The 22,019-nt window shown below is 44.7% G+C and overlaps 1 protein-coding gene and 1 long non-coding RNA gene across 3 annotated transcripts in view; both read right to left on the bottom strand.

Annotated features, from left to right (window-relative positions):
* Positions 1-20,909, bottom strand: part of pcdh1a (protocadherin 1a) — a 97,639-nt gene extending 76,730 nt beyond the window's left edge. The window contains exons 1-4 of one of the 2 annotated variants that reach the window (XM_076020287.1): positions 20,868-20,909; positions 11,099-11,914; positions 8,063-10,249; positions 3,972-4,790 (exon numbers count right to left, since the gene is read on the bottom strand). In XM_076020287.1, the coding sequence (XP_075876402.1) occupies positions 4,710-4,790; positions 8,063-10,249; positions 11,099-11,896 (3,066 nt within the window). In that variant the 5' untranslated portion in view covers positions 11,897-11,914; positions 20,868-20,909 and the 3' untranslated portion in view covers positions 3,972-4,709. Of the gene's footprint in view, positions 1-3,971; positions 4,791-8,062; positions 10,250-11,098; positions 11,915-20,867 lie in introns of those variants that run through there. The other variant, XM_076020286.1, reaches the window with a different exon arrangement.
* LOC142884570 (uncharacterized) overlaps positions 1-22,019 on the bottom strand; it is a 318,763-nt gene that overhangs the window by 165,492 nt on the left and 131,252 nt on the right. The window lies entirely within an intron of this gene.

The raw sequence follows: 22,019 nt of genomic DNA, 5'->3' as shown, positions 1-22,019 counted from the left end.
TCAGCACCACTCTCCGTGCTCCCCTAAGATGTTGAGCCAATATAAAGCAGGCTGAAAAACCAAAAGATCTTATGATTTTCCGAGTGATTTGATGCAAACTAATGAGGCCACTTCAAATGTTGTCGCCTGTAGGGCGGCGCTGCATGTCTACCGGATGAAAAAGAGGCAAATAAAAACCAGCAGAATAACTGCAACACTATAGTATCCTCATTCATCCAGGTTGATGCGTCAGTGCTAAAGGTCATGTGTTCCCGCTCGTTTTGGAAACTACCAGGAAGACGCAAGCAGCACTGGTCATGTGACCCGAGCCTTCGTCATGTCAGAGTTTATCCGCAAACTTTCTTGCGTGGAACAACTTTGTGCATTAGCTCCAACTAAATAAAAAAGCCTAAAACCACGTCAAAGAAACACACAAACATTAATATTATTGCCATTGCTTTCTGGTGCAAATTTGGCTCTGTGTGCACATATAAAGGCTTTATGTAAGCCGACTAATTGAACGTCAGCCTCTGACAAGGCTGACTTGCTGCAACCAGCCTCGGGCCAACAATCGCACCACACCGGCGAGGATATTCAGCACGACAAACTACTTAAGCGCAGCCCAACTCTGGAGCCGGAGGACGAGGAATTTATTGTGAAAGCCAAATAATGAACGAGCCCGCTCAGCCTATTATTTAAGACTCGTGTCATCTGCCTTTGCCAAGGGTGCGCGACTCCCAATTAAATCTCACCGGCACCTACGGAAAGTTTCTCCACACCTGCTCCTGTCAACTATATGACAGTCTGATCCAGCCATGCGTTTGCACTGGCGGCTCCACATCAAAGCGGCATCTCATTTTCAACTTGTCTCTGCAGTGTTTTGCTCCTCAGCTGTAAAACGTGCGCTTTTTTTATTTAGATTTTTTTTAAGAATCAGGTTAAACCCCAATACTGTCCCTCCCCTCCCTGCCATGTTTTATAATGACCTCGTTATAAGTCCAGACGCTGCAGACCTTCACTGCATTTCACTTGAGTTGGAATGAGATTTGATTCTGCTTCAGCCTTGTAGAAGTGCCTTCCGAAAAAAAAAAAAAAAACATTCAAACTTGAGTGCCTGACTTGTTCTTTCGTTGATTAAAATGTGCAGTGCTGCTGCGTTTCCCTGAACAAACCACGAAGCTGGAGACTTGTTTCAGTGATGTCTGGCTGCAAAGCTGTGCGAGAGGTTTGTGTTTTTGCCCGACCTTTCATCCGTGCGCAGCTGAGTGGACGGAAAAATTAATGCTCGGGGTGAACTGCTCATTCAACATAGACAGGAGCGCCTCATGAAAGTGACAGCCAGGAAATGGAGAGTCACCAGACGATTTAACTGATGTTATGTGGGTGTGTAGATAAAAGTGAAAGAATGTGGTGAAGTTCAGTTATATAACCGTCCTCACACTAATTCTCAGAGGTTAATATGCTCCAATTATTAAGGAAAAACAGAAACCAACCATCCATACATCCTGGGTTAGGTTTGGCACTTGCTACACTGTGTAAGGCCTGGAGCAAACAAAAAAGGATAGTAGTTCCCTCAAAGGTAAAGATTTACCATGCTCCAGATTCACAGAGGCAAAGAACGGCACCTATTGGAAGCCTACTGTGGCCTGCAGCTCTATCATAACTGCTCAGTGGCTCGTTACCACAAAAAGCTGATCAGCCAATCACATTTTTGACACATAGGCGTGGTGAAGATGACTTGCTGAAGATTAAAGCAGGCATGACAATGAGGAAGATAAGGGGACTGCAATGAGATTGAACACGGTTGATGGTGCCAGACAGGCTGCAGGTCCGAGTCTGCAGGGATCTACTGGGATTTTCACACTGACACAACCATCTCGCGGGTGTACAGAGAATGGCCCCCAAAACAGGAAATAGTAGCCAGGGAGCGGCAGCTGTGAGGATGGAAAGGGCTTGCTGATGTCAGGGGTCAGAGGTCAAAATCGGGACACCGGTCAGAGAACCCCGGACAGGCAGCGGTAAGACAAATTAAATCAGGGACGTGGCGTGAACACGGGTTAGAGAGCGAGCCACAAATCAACCAGTTGCTCCTCACGCCTGTCTCACTTTGTCCATCGCCGTCAACACGCATCTGGGTTGTTGTGCCCTCCCCCTTCAGTCATCCGGCTTCCTGATTGGCTGTTGCTCTGTTTCACGTGTCAACTCGATGAGGTCATTGCCAGCTTTCCTTGTGGTTGTACCCACACACAGCAGGCTTTCAAATTATCAGCATTGACATGTGTGAACATGTTCAAAAAGCACGAACGCAGTGTGGCTCTGATTGTGGATGTAGAGGGTAAAATCACCCTCAGCCCACCTCTATGAAAACAGGCTAAAATAATCTTCAGAGCCATCATATAATCTGGCTTTTACTGACTTTTTGCTGAAAATTCTCCAGATTATCTCTCTTTCTTTTTTTTTTTTTTGCAGCCAGCAGGTCTGAGCAAACATCTGGACACGAGGCATTGTTAAAATGTGAAATGGCAACAACAGTGCACACTATAGGCGGCATGACGCTTATTGCAACGCCGCGTACTGAATAATGCATTCACACTATAAAAAGTCAGGGGGTTAAAAATAAAAAAATAAAACGGGGAAGAAACAAAAACACAGCGGTGCGGGTGGGGTAAATTACACCAGCACATTCAACGCTTTTTACGCTCTCTTCCCTTCAAGGCTCCTTTCCTCTCTTTCCTGGGTAATCAGCCAGGGCAAATACTGTATATGTAGCACAAAGGAACCGAGCGTGTGTGTGTGGGTGTCTTTGTGTGTGTGTGTGTGTGTGTGTGTGCATCTGACAGTGTGAAAAATACTGGAAGGCAGATTGGAAAGCGAGATAGGCAGGGATACAGACTATAAGTCAGCTGTACCACTGTCCTGCTCCAATATTCCCTGAAATCCAGATGGCACCTTTTTCTTTTTACTCTACTCTTTTTTTGATGGTATCTGGCTTTTAGTTGGTCTTGACTACAGGTATGAGAGAATAATGTGTCACAGTCTTGTGGAACAAGTGCAGATTTTTCCCTCCGGCCCTGTCTGTAATACACTGCTACCGAGTTCAAACAGCAGTATTGGGCTAAATTGGGCTAATCCCAGCTCAAAGGGATGCCTAAAGTTCACAAACTGTGGGCCCTGCTTAACAAAGAAGCAGGTTAATTAAGACTCACAGTGACTCATTCGATCCCGTTTCCTGCTCTAACAATCCTCTGCAGCTGTTTTAGGCAACGGCAGAAATAAAAAGGAATGAACAAGATGCCCACGGGAGATAAGGGATTTTTTTTTCCTCCATGGGTAAAACATTTTAAAGGCATGAGAATTTGTCCAGGATTACATTCTCAACCTTTCAAAATGTTCATATGCTTCGAAAATACATGAATCTGTGTTCCATACACCTCCTGCTGTGCTTGCTTCAACTGAACCATCCTCTTCTAGTGAGGTGTGAAAGAAAGGTGCTAGCTGTTGGACCCAAAAGGGCTAATTATCAGTCCTAATGGCCAATGTGAGCTACTGGTTTCTGCAGCAACCCTCATGCAACATCACACATTCAAAGGTGTCGAGGGGGAAATGTGAAAAAAAAAAAAAAATCCTACAAAGGTAAAAGCAATTTCTCTCTTCTTCCCGAGAAACAAAAACCTGGCGAGACACGGCATGTAAGCCAGAGATCAAATCGCTCGCAGACGTTTTGTAACGTTGACAAGAAAGTGCATATTTTTGGCGAAACAATCATTTCATCAGCTTGTGTCGTCCTTGCTGACGTCACTTTTCAGACGCAACAAGAGAAATGGGACAGATAGATACAGTGGCATCTAATGGCAAGAAAGCAGACTGCAAACAATCATAAATCATCCCACATCTTGCTCATACCAGCTGTCATGTCAGGGATAAATCACATGACCCACATCGGCAAATCCACATTCTGGGCTACTGAAGAAAGACACTGGCAGAACACAGCCGCCTCCTTTCTAGCATATTTTAATATGTTTATTATTCGCAAATGAAAGCAGTTATTGCTGATGTCTTTAACATATATTAAGAAATGTTGGTTTTTCCGATTTCATCCAAACAAACAGGCCTTAGACTAGTATGTATCTCTTATTTAAGCTAACTAAACATCGGTATTTAGGTCCATAAATATCCAGTTTCTCTTGCTGTACTGCTAAACTACTGGCTTGGCTCAACAACAACACACACCTGAGATTCACTGGGATTGCCAAGAGCCTCGGGAAAATTCCCAGCATCCCAGTGTCTTAATTACAGCATTACCTGAACAGGTGCGGGCCGTATGGAGGTATAATGGAGCTCTGTTCAGGGGGGTTTATTGTGTGGAAGCTACACCGCCCCTAGCATGTCAGCAGCTGATCCTGCTTGCTGAAAAGCAACGTTGGAATACATTCGACAGCACGTCAGCGCTTGCTGATGCTTTTGTCCGCAGAAGACAATGGCTTTTACGTGGGAAAATAGCTGAAAATGGCTTTTATGTAAAGTCATTGTTGTGGGCTTTGTCAGTAGAATGAATGTATGTTCCCATCTTTCAGTTCAACCTGTAAAGATGGACTTCTTAGTTTGGGACAATGAGGAAAATAGATGAAGGAATGCAGAGGACAGAAGAGTCTTTATGGTTGTCAAAGATGCCGATGCAATGGGCCTTTGAACATCTGGCTACAAATAGTGCTGTCCATGGTTCCTGAACATCAGTGGCCATAGACATGAGTCCATGACAGCTGTTGCAATTGTTTGGTGTCCCTAATGTCTCCATTCCACTTGGCGCCTGCCTTTTTATTGAATAAAACAGCAATTCAAAAACACTGATTTCATTGGAATATGACTTGAGAAATCATTTGCCATACTCCATTTAAGTGTGATTTGATGCAGTATGTCATAATGTATTCTAACCCAGAAACGGTATTTCAGGAATTTTGCTCCAAAGTGGGTTAATCTAAAGCAATTACACAGCAGGGGGAAAAATACATATATTTTCACAGAGTCTTGGGAGAATCTCTGGATATTTCTGAAATAGTAGAGCACTGAGTGAGATCCTAGTGTGGGAAACAAAACAATTGTTCATTTGCACTTATTGTTGGCACAGCATTTGGTAATGCTGCAATCAAATTAGGACATCTGAAACATCTGTTTGGGCTTTGGCAACCTCCAAAAGCCATTCTTGAGCACAGAATGGCGGATTTGAATAATGTGATATTGAGCCTTGGGCTGATTTCAATTCACTTGGCTGGTATTTATAGGTGTTGTAGATTTCTACATGCTGACAGTATAACAAGTGCCCAGCCGCTGGTGCTGGGAGTGACAGAGCGGCTTGTTATGTATGTCAATTGGAAAGAGATTAGAAAAAGCAAATATATTGTCTTTATTGGATTTAGTCTTGTCGTTCTTGCTATTATTTACTCTTCAAATACCATTTTGCTGCTTCATCAGTTCTATTTGCCACCTCTTCCTGCTACGGACATACACTGCATGCACATCGGGTTGGCCTGAACCTTTGTTTTCCGTTTTTCCCTCCCTGCGTTGTTATCTGTTGGCTTCATTAACAACACCACTAGTTTCACTAGTTTCATCATGACATCATTTTATTTTATTTTTTTTCATCCTAGTGGAGCAACCAGAATACGTTTTAACCCATTGAGGGGGAAACACTTTTAGTGACACCACAAAGGGCTGTTTTCTGCAAGTTCCATTACACCCTTTCTGAACAGAAACATCTAAAAGTCTATCAGTATCGACTGGTGTTAGTTCCGACAAGATCACCGATGGGAAAAGTTATTTGTGAGAAAACACTTGGAAAGTGAATTTTCGAACAACAGGACCGTCAAGGTTCCTCCTTCAAGTCAGCTAAACCCTAATGATAATTTATTCTGTGTGCTCTTTATTATTTGAAAACTTCAAATTTCTCACTATCATTATACTATTATTATTCTCTCGCCTCCGCACAGACGTGCACACTCAGAGACAAATGCAACGTATCAAGGACGACGCAAAAAATATGTTTTAAACATTAACTCAATAACATGCCTCCAACTAAAACTCAAGGACATAAGTACAATATAATCACACACACACACACACACACACACACACACACACACACACACACACACACGCGCACACACACGCACGCACACACACACATAAACGCAACTCTCTCCTATATAAGTTTGTTTAACAGTGAGAATTCATTTGGCGGCACAAAGGATCAGCAGTCAGACGTACAATACCTTTAATTACAGTTACCGTGTCTTTTTGTGCGGAAAGCTGAGCAGCTATGAGCTTTGTGGTAACATCCGACTAATCCCACGGAAAAAAAAAAAAAAAAGGCTCAACTTCAAATGCGCATTACATCCTGTTTGCCCGTGATATGGCAAGGGACATCAGGCTGACACAGAAACTGAGAAGTTTAGCACGGGCCCGGACTCCTGACCAAGATGCCCATGAAAGCCATTGTCGAGAGCGGCTCGGTTAATTAAAGCAGGGGCAGCGCTCTACATCTGTCACATCAGTTGGCAGTTCCTTTAATTATATATTTTGGTCAATCTGTTCTTCCTGATGTGAAAGGGGATGCCATACATGAGACAACATCTGCTCGGCTGTGTCACATGAGCTTCAGCATCTGTCCGTGTTTTTACGCAGGGGTGCCAATCACTCGAGTGGCGCCTTGTACGCACTTGCGCTGTCATGGCGAGAAACCACAAACTCCGTCGAGCTCCAGGAGTTTACATCTGCGCCACTGTCACAATTAACACTCTGCCACGCTCTGCTGCAACGCTACACACCCAAAGAGATTGGCACTACACACAAATACCCAGACACACCCTGTGGCTCGCAGTCATTTCGGTCCCTTTCGGTGTCCATCAAGTAGACAGTGGTGACTGTTCTCCAGACTGACTCCACCCACAAAGGCTTGTGATCACCTAAGCTGTCAGCCGTCATCAGCGAAAAAAAAAAAAAAAGTCCACTGTGATATGGGTTTTGAAGATATTGCCCCAGAAAAAAAGATGTTACCCTTACAAGTTTCAAAAACTCAGTGGCATATTTTCCATTTTTTCTTTTTTTTTCTTTTTTTTGCGGGCTAATTTTTGTGTACCTTGTCTGTAAAGCCTCAGGGAGGACGGCAAGTACTTCTGTGTGGATGTCAGTCGATTTAAAACATGGACACATATTGAAAGCCAAAGTCAATTTATATTGGAAGAAATAAATATATTGTGTGCAACATATACAAGCATATTGGGTTGTATGAGCATATCCCTGTTTATGTCATTTGCAAATTTAGCAGTCAATGTCAGAGTGTGAATTATTTAAGTGTACGATTACGAAAGCACAAGATTTATTTGAGAGTTAGATCCCCTGCAGGGCTGAGTTCATGAGTTTGGGAGCTTAATGGGGGTTAAAAAAAAACAAAAAAAAAACATTTGAATTTTAATATGTGATAATATTTTGGCAGAATATAAGCACATAGAAGTACACAGCCAAATATGCGTACTTCATCCAGGACACACTCGAAGATGACATAGAAACCCAGAGACACACTAGTTTTCGGCCCCCAGATGCCACAGTTTTTTGCTGTTCCTAATCCCCTTTGAGTCTATTAATATTACTGTTTCCATGGCGATCTGAGCTTTGCCAAATGTTGTGCAGATAAGAGGAGATAAGAGCATAAGGAGCCCAAAGATAAGAGCAAGTGACCTGGAGAGATCAGAGCAGTGGAGGTCAGGCACAAGAGCAGAAGTAAGTTCCAGAGAAATGGACCTTCTCTGCCAAAAATCTACCGCCAAGGTGACAAAAACTAAACAACACTACACATGTACAGATCCCCATCTAAGCTCTCTTGCAGTGCACCTAAAATATCCATTAAAAAAAGGCATTTTCCAGAATTAATGGAAGTCATTTAAATCTTGTAAACAGTCAGCTAATGCCTAGAACTAACCTTGTTTGTCTTCCCTCTAATTTGCAAGGACTTATTGTACAGTTCAAATGATAAAATATGTATTACTTTGACAACTTGTGCAAAGCTATTATGCTTTGGGCATGTGCTTACCTGTTTGTTGCTGTACTTATGTTGGCTGGTCTTGTAGCTGTAATCTGAGTACTGGTCGGAGCCGGTAGAGTTGTCATCTCCTCCTGTCCCTACAAAGGTGTTGGTGGCAGGAAGGTCCTGGACAGCCTGGTGCTTTTGGGAGGCTGAGGGGGACTGGGCCTGAAGCTGGATGGAGGGTAAGGGGGAGTTGGAGCGGTAGTGTCGGCCTATATCGGGGCTTCCTGGTGAGTACGTTAGTGGCAGGTGTATCCTGGGACTGTCATTGACTCCATCCAGGTTGAACTTGAGACTCTTTTGAAGACTAACCTCCTCCTCCTCACCTAGTGGCTTGGGGGATTTCTGGGGTTTTCCTTTTCTACCGCGCTTGCCTTTTGTATTCTTCGGAGCCTGTTTGGGTGCATACAAGTCTTTTGTTTCCTTCTTTCCAGCCTGATAGCCACTCTTTGTTTCTCTCTGGATTCGGTTTCTAATAAATACCACCACCAGGATCAGCATGACAACACCTGCTACACCTGCAAGGCTTCCGAACAGAATGTTGCTCCGCTGTGCAGCAAAGCCGTTGTCAGGATCACCAGCGATGTCCCTGTCTAGTGGAGTGTAAAGACTGTGTCCAACCAGGGCCTCCACTAAGCTGACATTTGAAATGGTTTCATTGACATAAATGTGGACCAGGGCAGTGGCATGACGAGCGGGCTTCCCTTTGTCACTCACTCTCACTACTAGGCGATGCAGTCCCCCGTGTTTTGGGGTCATTTCTTTGGCCAACGTAATTTCCCCACTGGAGGGCGAGATGCGAAACAAGTGGTAAGGATTCCCACCGGCGATGCTGAAGATCAACTCAGCATTAGGACCACTATCCAGGTCTTCAGCTTCGACTATCTCGACATGACTGTCAGGGGAGGCTAGAGGTGACAGGCGGCGGTAGGAGGAATTGGAGGGCTTGGTGATGACGGGGTCGTTGTCATTTTCATCCAGTACATTGATTGTGACACCCACATATGAAGACCTTGGTGGTTCCCCACCGTCCACTGCTTTCAGACGGAAAGTATAGCTGCTCTCCTTTTCCCTGTCAAACGATATCCTTGAGAGAATAGTGCCCGTTCCATTCTGAACAACAAACTTGCCCACGTCGGGCTCTACCGATAGGAAAACATGGGCGTTCTCAGCTTTGTCCATATCCAGTACGGTCACCATTCCAACTGGACTGAGGGGAGGCATGTTTTCCAAAACTGAAAAGCTGTATCCACTAAGCATGAACTTGGGGTCATTGTCATTACGGTCCAAGACTTTTATTACGACTGTAGCTGTTCCTTTATGAACAGGTGACCCTTTATCTGCTGCTGTGACCCGGAACTCATAGCGTTCTTTATGCTCCCTGTCGAGCGGGCTTCTAGCGCTCACTTCGCCCGTCTTTGGGTCAATCTCAAAAAGACCTTTGATGGAAGAGTCGGCCACAATATTATAGAGAAGTTCTGCATTAGTACCACTGTCAGCATCAGATGCTGTAACATCCAACACTTTCTCTCCTGGTTGGTTTTCCTCAGCAAATTCGACTTCAAACAAGGTTGGAGAGAAAATTGGGGAGTTATCATTCACATCATTTACCTGCACCTTCAAAGAGTTTGTGCTAGAGAGTGCTGGATTCCCAGAATCTACAGCCACAATCTCCACCCTATAATCCCTGACCCTTTCATAGTCGAGAGGAGTTGTGGTCTGCAGGAAATATTTCCTCTTGTTGTCAGAGGACGAGTCGCTGGCGGGCCGCAGCTGAAAGGGAACGTCCCCCGCGACTACACAGGTTACGACCGCATTCTCTCCCTCATCCTTGTCAGAGACCTGCACCAAAGCAACAGCTGTTCCAACCGGCATGTCCTCGGAAATATTAGCCACTCCTTCACTGTGTGTCACCAGGCCAATCCCGCGGATCTCGACAGCTGGAGCATTGTCGTTCTGGTCCATCACCTCAATGGTCACAAATGTCTTGGAGCTTTTAGGCTGAGGACCTCTGTCCCGAGCTACGACGTAGAAAGACAGGCTGCTGATCTCCTCCCTGTCCAGTGGCCCTTTGACACAGATAACGCCGGTGGAGCGGTCAATTCGTAAAAGTTTTGGCACAGGGTCGACAGCTTGATGAAGGGTGTATTCAATTTCTCCATTAGGGCCCATGTCTGAGTCATTTGCCTTGACCTAAAATAATAGAAGAATTGTGGTTAGAGGCACTGCTTATGTTTAGAAATATTAACATTCAAATGTAAAACAATTCAAAATAGAATCATGCCCTGGTTATTCACATGAATGACCAAATGAATAAACAAAACCAATTATTATAATTCTAAATAGGAGGTGTACATTTTTCAGTACTTTCTTCCGCCCCTAATATTTAAGCACAGTAATTATGTTTTGGGCCTTTTTTTTCTCTTAATCCCTCTTGTCTTTTATTCTGAAAAACTGACGGGAGGAATGATCCCAATGAAAACATACGCCATTAAAGGGGTTATTCCTCTCAGAAGAATTTCACCGTAGTAAGACGGCAAAATCTGACTCCTACACCGTCATTGTGCATCTCTGGCTTTTCTTTTTCAAAGCACATTATCAGCAATTGGAGAAATAAGCAGCTTTATTTCAGGCGAAAGCCTGCATTAATTATGCTCTCACACTTTTGCCTTTGCTTGACATGCTCACTAAAATGTTGTGGATACACGTAACTTTTGCTAGACTAATAATCCTACATGCAAATACGATAAAGACGTAAGCTGAGGTTCTGAGGAAGTATGTTATTTCACTATTAAATACTGGAATGATATTTGAATGTTCGTTTAGTCATTTCACCCTCTCTTCCCTATCTCTGGGAAACAATGTGCAAATAGTGAGCTGTACGCACGTCTTTCAAAAACAAAATGACAAAGCATTGCCGTTTGTTTCTTGTTGATCATTAAATTCAAAACAGGCTACTGAGAAGCAAAGCAATTTAAAATTCAATTTCCGTCACGCTAGCATGCAATCAAGCCTTGTAATACCTATGCATGAAAGTCTCACCTGCAACACAGAGTGGCCAACTGGGCTGTTTTCAGACACTTCAGCGTCATACGCAGACCTTTCAAACTTGGGGGCATTGTCATTGGCATCAGTGACAACCACTCGCAGCAGAGCACTGCTGTAGCGCTGGGGGTTTCCTCCATCCACTGCCTTGATGGTCAGGTCATAGGAGTCCTTCAGCTCGCGATCCAGGTTGCCCAGGACAATGAGCTGTGGGAGCTTACCGCCCCTGTCATCAGCAACCTGTAAACCAAACAGGGTTGCTGCATCTGGCCCTGCAGTCAGAGCGTAATCAGCCACGCCGTTCCTCTCCGAATCCCTATCTGTGGCCAGCGGTATGGAGAAGAGCGCCCCCATGATTGTGTTCTCAGGGACGGAAATGGTGAGCACAGAAGAGGGGAATTGCGGAGTGTTGTCATTGATGTCCTGCACCTCGATCCGTCCTTCAATTAGCCGCGGGCTCAGGTTCTGTATCAGATCCGTCACTGACACCTCGAACTCCAGGAAACAAGGCTTTCCCTTGGCCAGGGTCCGACAGTCCCTCAGAGTCTCTCTGTCGATGGGAATCTCCGTGGTGAAAATGTCTCCCGTCTTCCCGTCAACTCGAAGGTAAGGGGATCCCACCTCCAGTTTGTAGAGGTGGCCAGAGTCTGGCAGCCCCTGGTCTGCTGCCAGGCTACCAATCAGTGTGTTTGGAGGCTGCTCCTCCTGGACCCGGTAGAGGATGCTGCCACTAGCACAACTGCAGTGCAGCATCAGGACCCACAGCAGCATTACTTGTGAAGTCACTTCCATCATTTCATCAGAAGTTGTGCCCTGCAAGATGAGAATAAAAAGAAGCTTTGAGTTCAACGTTGTTTCCTTTCGGAGCGAAAATGCACTTTTGCTGTGCAAAACTCCAAAGTAACTAATTGTAAGGGAAAAGTGCTTAGAACAGGAGGAACACATTTTGTCAGCATGAAAAGCAGGTTGATATTGTTTTGTAACAACACAACTGCCAATGAATATTTTTTTTGTCAATGATTTGTGATGGAAGCCATAAAAGGCCTATATAATAAATATAACAGCTTGATGACAGCAACAAAAATAATAATAATATCCAAAACATTTTTATTAGATTAGTTCTTCAAATTGCATCCATAACAGAATGCCAACGTGTTCAATTTGGTCGCACATCTTCAGGAAATGCTTCTTCCCAATGAGTGTTGAGAAAGTGAAAAACAATGAATATAGGAAGAAACCACATCTTGTAAGCCCACGCACAAAACAAACTTGAGGGCCTGTGTGGATTGTTTCATCTGTATAATCTAATAAGAATGCAACACAAAATCTGATTCAGCACAGCCTGAGAGACTCATTATTTGAGTTAGATGTTGAGCAGCAAAGCAGTGTAGCACAGAAAAAAAAACAGAATCAAACACAGCCATACAAAAAACACTAAATAAAATCCAATTTATCTGCCAGGATCTCGTCCGGCAACTAATTTGAACAGTTTGATTCTTTCAGGCAGAATTTCATAATAAGGAATGCTGGCGTACTTGAGGCGGTCGGGGTGACAGGGAGACTGGGGGATGGCTTCCCATTCCACACAGGATTACGTAACGTGGCTATTATCATGAATTGCAGCTTGCCAACAATGCACAGTAGAAACATTTGCTGCTATTGGCTATAACGTAAACACTGTAATCATCATGTTTGAGTTCGAACCTTTCAACACTGTAATTGCCAGCCGTTATTTCTGTGCCTTCTTTGATCGGTGGTCCCTCTGGCCAAAGAATTCGGGAAGAAATTTGTTTGTTTGTTTCCATGCTACATTGATTTTTGGACTAAATGCTTACAACGACTAAGTGTGCGGACATGAGCCTATTGGTAATTGAAACAGGAGCAGACGCTGAGGTTAAGTGTCAAGGTCCAGCGCTCTGAAAAACCTGGCGGCGCATATGTACATTATATATATATAATAAATATAAATATATATATATGTATATATATATATATATATATATATATATATATATATATATATATATATATATATATATATATATATGTATATATATATTTATATATATACATATATATATATATATATATATATATATACATATATATATATATATATATATATATATATATATATATATATATATATATATATATAACATCTACAAACAAAACACTCGGTCTGGTGATCATTTTAAGTTCCACTCATTTCCTGTTGTGAACAGACTACACTGCTTATGCCAAGCCCTCTATGATTCAAACATAACAAACAAAATGACACATATATTTATATATATATATATATATATATATATATATATATATATATATATATATATATATATATATATATATATATATATAAATATATATGTAAAACCAAAAGCCCTTTAGAAAATGAAAAAAACCCTATTCAAAACTATGCATGCGGTGTGCAGCTGAGGTGTTATGTCATCTTGCATGCTTAAGAGTTTGAAAGGACAAAAACAACAACAACACCAGCGCATCAACAACTCATCGCATCCAGTATTGACTGCGCCGAGGGATCAGAGGATCGTAGTGGTGCTTGCCACTTTTTTAGCTTATTTTTTTGTATGTGTGTGTGGCTGTGGGAAAAGACAGAAATACACAAGCGCAGCTACAAACCTGATCTCAAGTCACCACAACATGTACCTCCTCCTCCACAGAGTAAAGGTTCCGGAGAGGAGGGGAGGGGAGCGCACGTGCGCGTACCTCGATTGACGGGGACGGGGGTGTTGCCAGAATACACAGAGATCCGATGGGAAATCCAATTTCTATGGAATATATTAAAATTGGAAGTGTGGCTTATTGACGCGCTAATTGCTCCATTATCGACGTGTCCCCTTTTTACAGTCGACTCCAGTCGATGTGGTCTGGACAGTGCAATGGGACAATGTGCACAGAGGGGCAAAAAGAAGAATCTGGGCAGACGTGAAAATATTATTTTAGCGTCGCGCCGTGGCCTCCTTCTTCACGTTAATCAAGCCTGTAGTTAAAAAATTACACCGCTCAAGAGTTTTTGTTGCAACGTTTAAATTCTTGGCAGATTCTGAATGAATAAATTAAGCTGCCTAATCATTTTCTTTCTTGTCCAACCTGTGTGCTCTATCTCCAGTTCCATCATCAAGTTTTCTTTCTTTTAAAACTTTAAACTGATGGCTTTTGATTGCTGGATTGCGAGAGCTTACATGAATAAACATGTTTGATTTTGTTTACCTCTCTCCGTCCCTGAGCCCATGCGGTCCCAGCTACTTATAGCACAAAGCGGCGCGCTCTGATAGTGACATGATTGTTATGGTTGATGACACTCATGACTGAATGTCTTCCAGTTGGCCTCATGCCTGTCTTCCAGATGGCACCGTGCCTGGCGGCCACAGCGAATTGGTGTTCTTTTTTCCCTCCCTTTGTTTACGTTCGCATTAAAATTCAAGTTGTTAGTGGCATAAGAGAGTTTTTTTTTTTTTTGCCATCCTCCAGTGAGAATTCTCTTAACGGTTAAATATTACTGAGACTGGGTCCCTGGTTTTTCATCTCTTAGGCTATTTTCTTTTTCTTTTTTGTGCACTTTATAATTTAAACGTGGCTGCCACTGGACTCGCGTGTAAACGGTGTAGAGCCCTGAGGAGGACGCAGCATCACTTGCAGAAGCTCACGTCAGGGAACATGAATCAGTTTTTAAGGTTACACAATCATAACCGAATGATAACGGTAATATCAAGATTTGCTAGCTGCACCTTCTGCCATGCTTGTTTGGTCCATAGCCTTATTTGATCTTGGTACCGTCTCCTTCAGTGCAGAATTGTGATGCCTGTCGCATTTGAGTGACGTAAAAGTCGGACAAAATTCGACCATTACAAAAAGGTCAGATGGATATCCAAATTAGCACATATGGGCGAGGGTCTAAATTCAAAATGATGTGTTATGCTGTTCAGACTGTCATAAGAAAAACATAAACCAGTTTGCGGGGGGGGAAAAAATTGCATTTGGGTCACTGTAGCCTGCAGTGTAAACGTAACCTTCGTCGTAGAATATCTGACAGATTTAACCAAAATATCAACACCATCTGTATTTTCACCTCATCCCTGAGCTCCTGTGGAAGGAGGGCGAAGGGCAGCTTGTGCTTGGTTTTTCTTTTTCTTTTTTTTCACCACTGGTTTACCTGGCTTCTTGCTGAATACCTGAGTGGCAAAGGAGGATTAATTAGACATGCTGAAAACAACGGAGGTAGACTTTTCTAGCATCTCAGCACTTTTTTTTTTCGTCCCCTGGACAGACTTTAGTTATCGTCTGACATCCCAGCTGCTGCAGTGGACCCATAAGAACGCAAGCTGAATCAGGTATATCGCAAAACTCAGCGTCGACGCCCAAAAAGGTGGACAGGGGACGTTACATTTCTTCCTTGTGCTGGAAAACACATCAGCCCTTTTAGCGGGCGCTGAAATGTCCTTCAGAGAGAGAACCCAACGGTAACACTGAGGCTGTCGTTAAATCTGCGTCCAGCATTGAGCAAGTGAACAACTTCAGAGGCCGCGAGTCTGAGAAAGTCCTTTGTTTTGATTTGGGAGCTCACTCAGTCAACCCTGAACGACTGTGGCACTGCAGAAACGTTCTTATTTATGTTGATTTTTTTTTTTTTTTAAATAATCACTGCAGGGACTTTCCCATTTGTGCACTGGCTACTCATTATTATTGCATCAGAATCACAGAGCTCCTTTGTGGCAGCGACACCAAAGGACAGCTTAGAACTCTAATGCCAACCTGACCCCTACTGCACTACAAGTTTCAGTATTCTCTACAGAGAAAGCTAACAATTTAGGGAGCCAAGAGGGTTTGAAATGCACTTTCCCTTGTCGGGCCCTGTATCTTGCAGTAATAGAGACCAAACAACACACTGAACCGGCCAATCGTTTAGGTGTTTTTCCCTAAGCAGGTATTCTTGGGGAAAAAATATCTTTACCGATTAAACTTTACCGATTATGGCTTAAACTGCCATTTAAGCGGCATGCTGCGCACAACCTCCTGCTGAGATCATGCGAGCGGTCCAGATGGTTCCAGCACAGAGCTGAGCTGAAGGCAGCCTGTACCGCAGTATGGAGGTGGACCTTCAAAGAGAGCCACAGACGGACTGACGGGGCTGAGTCTTCATCTCAAGCGAACATAGTTTTAGACTTTCAACAAAAAAAATAAAATAAAAGAAAGTCAAGGGCAGAGCACCTCAGCTGGGCGGTGTTGAACACCGTGAGAGGACTGCCTGGCTCAAACCTCAGCTTATCAAGACCACGAGGTGTGTCAACTCAGAAGCAACCTGAGTGGATGCTCAGTGTATCATGAATCTCACTCTGCACAGCCATCACTCCGAACCCTCACAGGCTGCCGGACATGCTGACCTACGCATACCCCTTCACCTGCTAACGACCTCGATAGATCTTATGGATCCCAATGGTTTGACATGAAGAGGGATGGCTTCCTCCCGTCTCAGCCCTGCAATGTAAATCACCTGGAAGTCTGTTGCTTTTATCACCTAGCCAAATTTATGCCTCTGCGGTGGCTCAAGATTAGCAAGTAGCCTCGGCCCAAATGACCATTTAAACTTATCTGTGCATGTAATTTATTTACTGTATTTGTCCTGTATCCGTTTTGTTTTTTTCCTCCCCACACACCACTGTATGTGCAGAATTTAATTTATTACAAAATCTGCTGTTTCTCTAAAAGGGTGATTAACGGCTGAAATCCCAAACGTAAGTGACTGATCTGTGAATGATGGCCCCTTAATGTCCTGCTGCAATCACAATGTGTCCTCAAACAGTCCTCTTCATCCTGCCATTCAGTTTTTATCGAGACACTGACACGTTTTGTTGTGTCTTACCCAACACCATTGTTCACTTTTGCCTCAATCCACTGTTAAACTAATACATTTCACACCGAAACCGAATATCCCTAAAAGATCAAACACCTTGGCCCTCTCCGGTGTCATTTTCAATGATGGCTGAACTCTCTAGCTCCGACAATCAACCCGCCTTTGAACATCTCTCGCTCCACCTCTACTTCATGGTTCATTTTCTGACACTAAAACCGCTGCTCTGGAGAACGTTTTAGAAAAAAAAAAAAAAGACTTGACTCGTAGCTGCTGAACATCACACAAATGGCAGAGCCTGATTGAGGCCTCACACAGTGCACCACCGGGCTGCACACGCTATTCAGGAGAACGCTTTCTCGGTACCTACACTCGCTGACCCCACCTGTAGCAAAGTGTGCACAGTTGGTCTCATTCTCGAGAGGGATACAGTTTGTTTTTTTGTTTTTTTCCTCTGCCCATAATGAGACCTTGGCAGCAGCTGAGCACAAGCATAACAATGACCTCTCAGAAACTGGTATAATCTGACCGCACAAGCACCCACTAACCTGCTCCACTACCGTCTGGCATTAGCATGCATGAGCTCGGATCCTTTTCATTTACTCAGACTAGAAACCATCATTCTCAAACCACATTGTGTGTGTGGGTTGCCCCCAAAAGAAAAACAATGAAAAAACAACAACAAAAAACAAAACACCTTTTGACCCCCTGGGCTGAAATCAAACTGTCTCCAAAAATCTTATATTTTCAAAGGTGAGCAGACCAAAAAACATCCGTTTGAAAAAGTGGATCTGCTGGTGTTTTGATTCACATTTTGAGATCAAAAAGGTGTTGTGCGCTGCGGCATACATAATTAATGAATCTTAACTAGGGCTGCAACTCGTTTTTCATTATTGATTAAACTAAAAATAATCTGCAGATTGGGTGATTAATCATTTAGCATGTTAAATGTCAGGAAACTTGGAACCTTTTTTTTTCCATCATATTTTCCCTAAGCCCAAAGTGACGTCACCTTTAAGAATTCTAATACCTTCAATTTGCTTCTGTTTAAACAAAGAGGACAGATAATTCTTACATATGAGGATTTACATCCCAGGAACAATACCGTATTTGGCTTTCAAAATTGTATTTTGGGCAAACTGGCTGGCTGATTGGTGACTTTACTGTGGAAAACAAAAACTGCAAACACGGGACGCGAGTGCAATCACGACTATGGAGATATCATCACTTATTCAACATCTGCAAATACCTTGAATATCTTATAACTCGCTCCAAAACAACCATTCTGCGTAAATACGTTTTAAATTTCATTTGCGTTTTCTTAAAATTAAACAGCACACACCGAGGGGAAACCGACAATAAACGGGCAAGGCTTGGCATGTGCGAGTGTCTTGCATTTTAAATAGACGCGTGTGAAGAAAAAGGAAAAGATAAGGAGCAGTATAATTGTGTTGCGGGCATGCAAGCCCGTCCTGGTTGCCATGGAGACAGACTAGCTACCGGCTGAGTCAACCCCAGCCGACTGACTAGGTGACACTTGCTCTTTAAGTCGGCCACTCCACAAATCTGGCAGAGATGATTCAAGCGTATCAAGCGAGGCGTGATTGAAAATTGCTAATATGCATCAGGGTGAGAATGTGTCTGGGGGGAAAGGAAAAAACCCATTAGAGTGAAGAGGCAACACTTATTTTATATCAGGAGGCCCTGGCTGGACGCTCTTTGCAGAACGTGGCAAACAGCAGCGGCCGGCTCGTCGTTCTGCGGCACCTTAATTTACACTCGGGTACAGATCGAGCTCATTAATTCCTAATGTACGAAGTGCAGCCCTGCCGTGGTGGGAAGATAACAGATGATTTAATGATTTTCTCAACCGATGCGATTTGATATATTGGCTGACTCGGCGCCTTTAGCAAGTATAACAGGTAAAATCCATTATCCTCCCACCAGCGTGATTTATGATGGGTTGTATCACGGCTTAGGTCTCCCCACACACTTCCAGGGACTGTAAACCCTGGCCACTGGTAATGAGAAAGCAATGGCCTTTGGTTGGAAACACTTGCCTGGGGCACCAGCGTTTGATTTAGCTATTCGTGTAGGATGCTCCACGCACGCACACACACTCACTCGCACGCACAGACACACAAAAAAATAACACTGATAGGGAGGTCGGCCTCATGACTCCAAAAGAGCATTAAAACGGATATCAAAGAGGCTGCATTCAGACACTGCCAGAGTGCTTTAAGGAGCTGACAGGTCATACATCAGCTTATGCGACTATAAACAAAGTTCAGCTGAGATAAGAGTGTTTCGCTGCCTTTTAGCTCCTCTCCTCCGCTTTCCCCTTTTTTTTTTTGTGGTTTTCAACTCGACAAAGGATTTTGCCTCAGTTGAATTTCAGCCGAGGCGTCATCGGATCACTTTAGGAACGCCGCTGTTTGTTTGCTCCGACGCCATCCGACGTGTTTGACCGACCATCTCAGACTCCTGTGTCCCGAGGGTGCTGGGCGTCACACGGCACGCTGCATGTCATTTTCTGCAGGTCTCAGCGGAGAGCCCCGAGAGGGAAAAATCCAAATTGGAGCCAACTTGATTAGATAGATGGATAGTAAGACAACGGCCGGCGTGACGGTTTCGGAGCAGATTTAGCCTTGTTAAGTGTCAGATAGATAGAAACATTTTTTTGGTATATTTCGGATTGTACTGTCCTACACTAATGTCAGTATCGATACTGCGGACGGGGTGGGGGATTTCCACACAGACTTTTGGAAAACGTGTGAGTAGACAGATTATCTGGTGGCATCCAGTGTCTGATGCGGACCAGAACTAGCAATTAGGCTTAGTATTGATCTGCTCTGTTTTGACGGCCCTCTGTGTGGGAACTTGGACCGACATCACTATGTGGAGCAGACTATTAAAATGCGCCTGGTGGCCGGCGGGAGAATGGAAACAACACCCCAGACTCTCGGCGGGGGGAGATTCTACCCCAGCGAGCGGATGCGCCGATCAAAGACCCCCCCCAATACCACCCCCTCTCCCCTCTCCAATACCACCCCCACTTTGCCCCTGCCCCCTCCCATCCTCCTCCTCTTCTCTCCAATTACACGCAAGAATCCCCCCGCCGCCGCCACCACCCTCAACCCCCATATATGAAAAGTGCCGATTAGTTATTAACGCGGCGGCTCCGTTGAGCACACGTCAGAATTCCTTGCGCAGAAATAAGAATTTGTTGGCGGCGACTTAGCAAATGAAGACAGACTAATAGAGGCAATTAGTTCGATGTTTTGCTGCACGGGCGGGTTGGGGAGGGGAGAGGGGGCTGTAATTTAAATGGATCGCATTTTCTAGTCGGGAGGAATCAGAAAGCTGCAATAAAAACAAAAAATATTAATATAAAAGCGCAATACAAAGTCAATTCCAATTGCGAAGTGCGTTCATAAAATGGCTTAATGGCGATTTTTAACGCGGAGGATCAACACACTCGGATGTCCCTATAATGGCAGTTTGTTTTTTTTCCCCCTCCCGCGTCTTGAAAATGTGTGTGTGTGTGTGTGTGTGTGTGTGTGTGTGTGTGTGTGTGTGTGTGTGTGTGTGTGTGTGTGTGAGCGCGCGCAGAGTGCGGGAGGAGGAGGGATGTGGACGCAGCTGTGTCCCATCAACCTGTAACGCGCCGGAGCCGAGCCGAGCCTCCGGAGAAGCGCCGGACAAGTCGGTGTGAAACAACAGCCACGGTCGGTGCCGACGTAATCTAAAATACAACGCAACTTCAGCTCCGCGATCGGTCCGCAACGTTTACCAATAAACAACTTATTCTTTTTTTTTTTTTTTTACAACAACACAGAAAAAGAAATAAAGCGTGATAAATGCCCAGTCATGGCAGGAGGCTACTACTACCTGTGCCGGAGACTCGTCTGCGATCCGTCCGCAGATTCCCTGCTATATATGGTATATAGATATAGAGATATATTGTTTGTTTTTTTTGTTTGTTTTTTTTAAAGGAGGTCCAGCGGGGATCCCAGAGGCAGGTGTCTCACCCTCAAACCTCCGCTGACACGATGAGGACGGTGATGAAGAAATCAAACTTCAGCAGGACCACACGTGCACACTCAGTGAAGGAGAGGCAGAGGGGGGGAATCCTCAGGCAGCGTCTTTGGAAATAACTTTCCGCATCAAAATTCGGGAGGTTGTGTCCAAACGCCAACACGCTCAGAGCAGATGACGGCTCGCCGATGGTGTTCGAACTTGGGGCGGCTGTTGATGATTGTTCGCGAGGTTCTTAAAGCCGCCGGGAAGCCGGGGAGTCTCAATCCAAGAGGCGCGCCGTCTCCAGTCCAGCGGCAGAAAATACGAGCTGATCGCAGCCGAGATGTGCACTCGCCGGGCGCATCCAAGTTTGTCGAGCGCTTCCCTCCACCTCCCTCCTCCTCCTCCTCCTCCTCCACCAGCTCTTCCTCCTCCTCCTCCTCCTCCTCTTCCGCCGCCTCCTCGAGCAGCCCGGGGCGCACTCTAAGGACGCGCCGGGCGGCTCGACGTCGATGTCATTTTCATTTTCTTTTCTCTTTTTCAGGAAAGCAAAATGCAAAAACCGAGGGCGTCTAGCGGCGGATGCGGTCGGAGAGGGTCCCGCGCGAGAAGCCTATCCGCGCGCATTGCCAGCGAGCAAGTGTCGAGATGCTGTGGGTAGAGGCAGCCGAGTTGCTCCCTTCTCTCCCTTCCTCTCCACTCATCCGAGCGTGGGAGGAGGTGGGGCTCCGCTCTCATCCACCGCAGCGCAGCAACTTCACACTCGGCATCGAATTATGGCCGAGCTGCCGGCCGAGAGAAGGGGGGGGGGCGCGTCTTCCTCGCGCACGCACACACACGCACAGACTTTGAGTAGATCTCATCAAACTGGGTCACCTCAAACGGAGGGCGCGCGGCCCGAAAACTGGCGCCTCCACCTTTGGTTGATGTCTGCTATTTTGTTTCGCTTCTGTATTTATTTTTTTCCCTTCCCGCCGAGGACGGGACGCTCGTCGCGAAGGTGCAGTTTGAGGGGAGGTGTGA

Source organism: Nelusetta ayraudi, unplaced genomic scaffold, assembly GCF_046127955.1.
Source record: "Nelusetta ayraudi isolate G7.1 ecotype Tasmania unplaced genomic scaffold, CSIRO-AGI_Nayr_v1 ptg000011l, whole genome shotgun sequence".
NCBI classification, from domain to species: domain Eukaryota; kingdom Metazoa; phylum Chordata; class Actinopteri; order Tetraodontiformes; family Monacanthidae; genus Nelusetta; species Nelusetta ayraudi.
The sequence above is the reverse complement of the archived record's forward strand: the minus strand, read 5'-3'. Positions and strand labels throughout refer to the sequence as shown.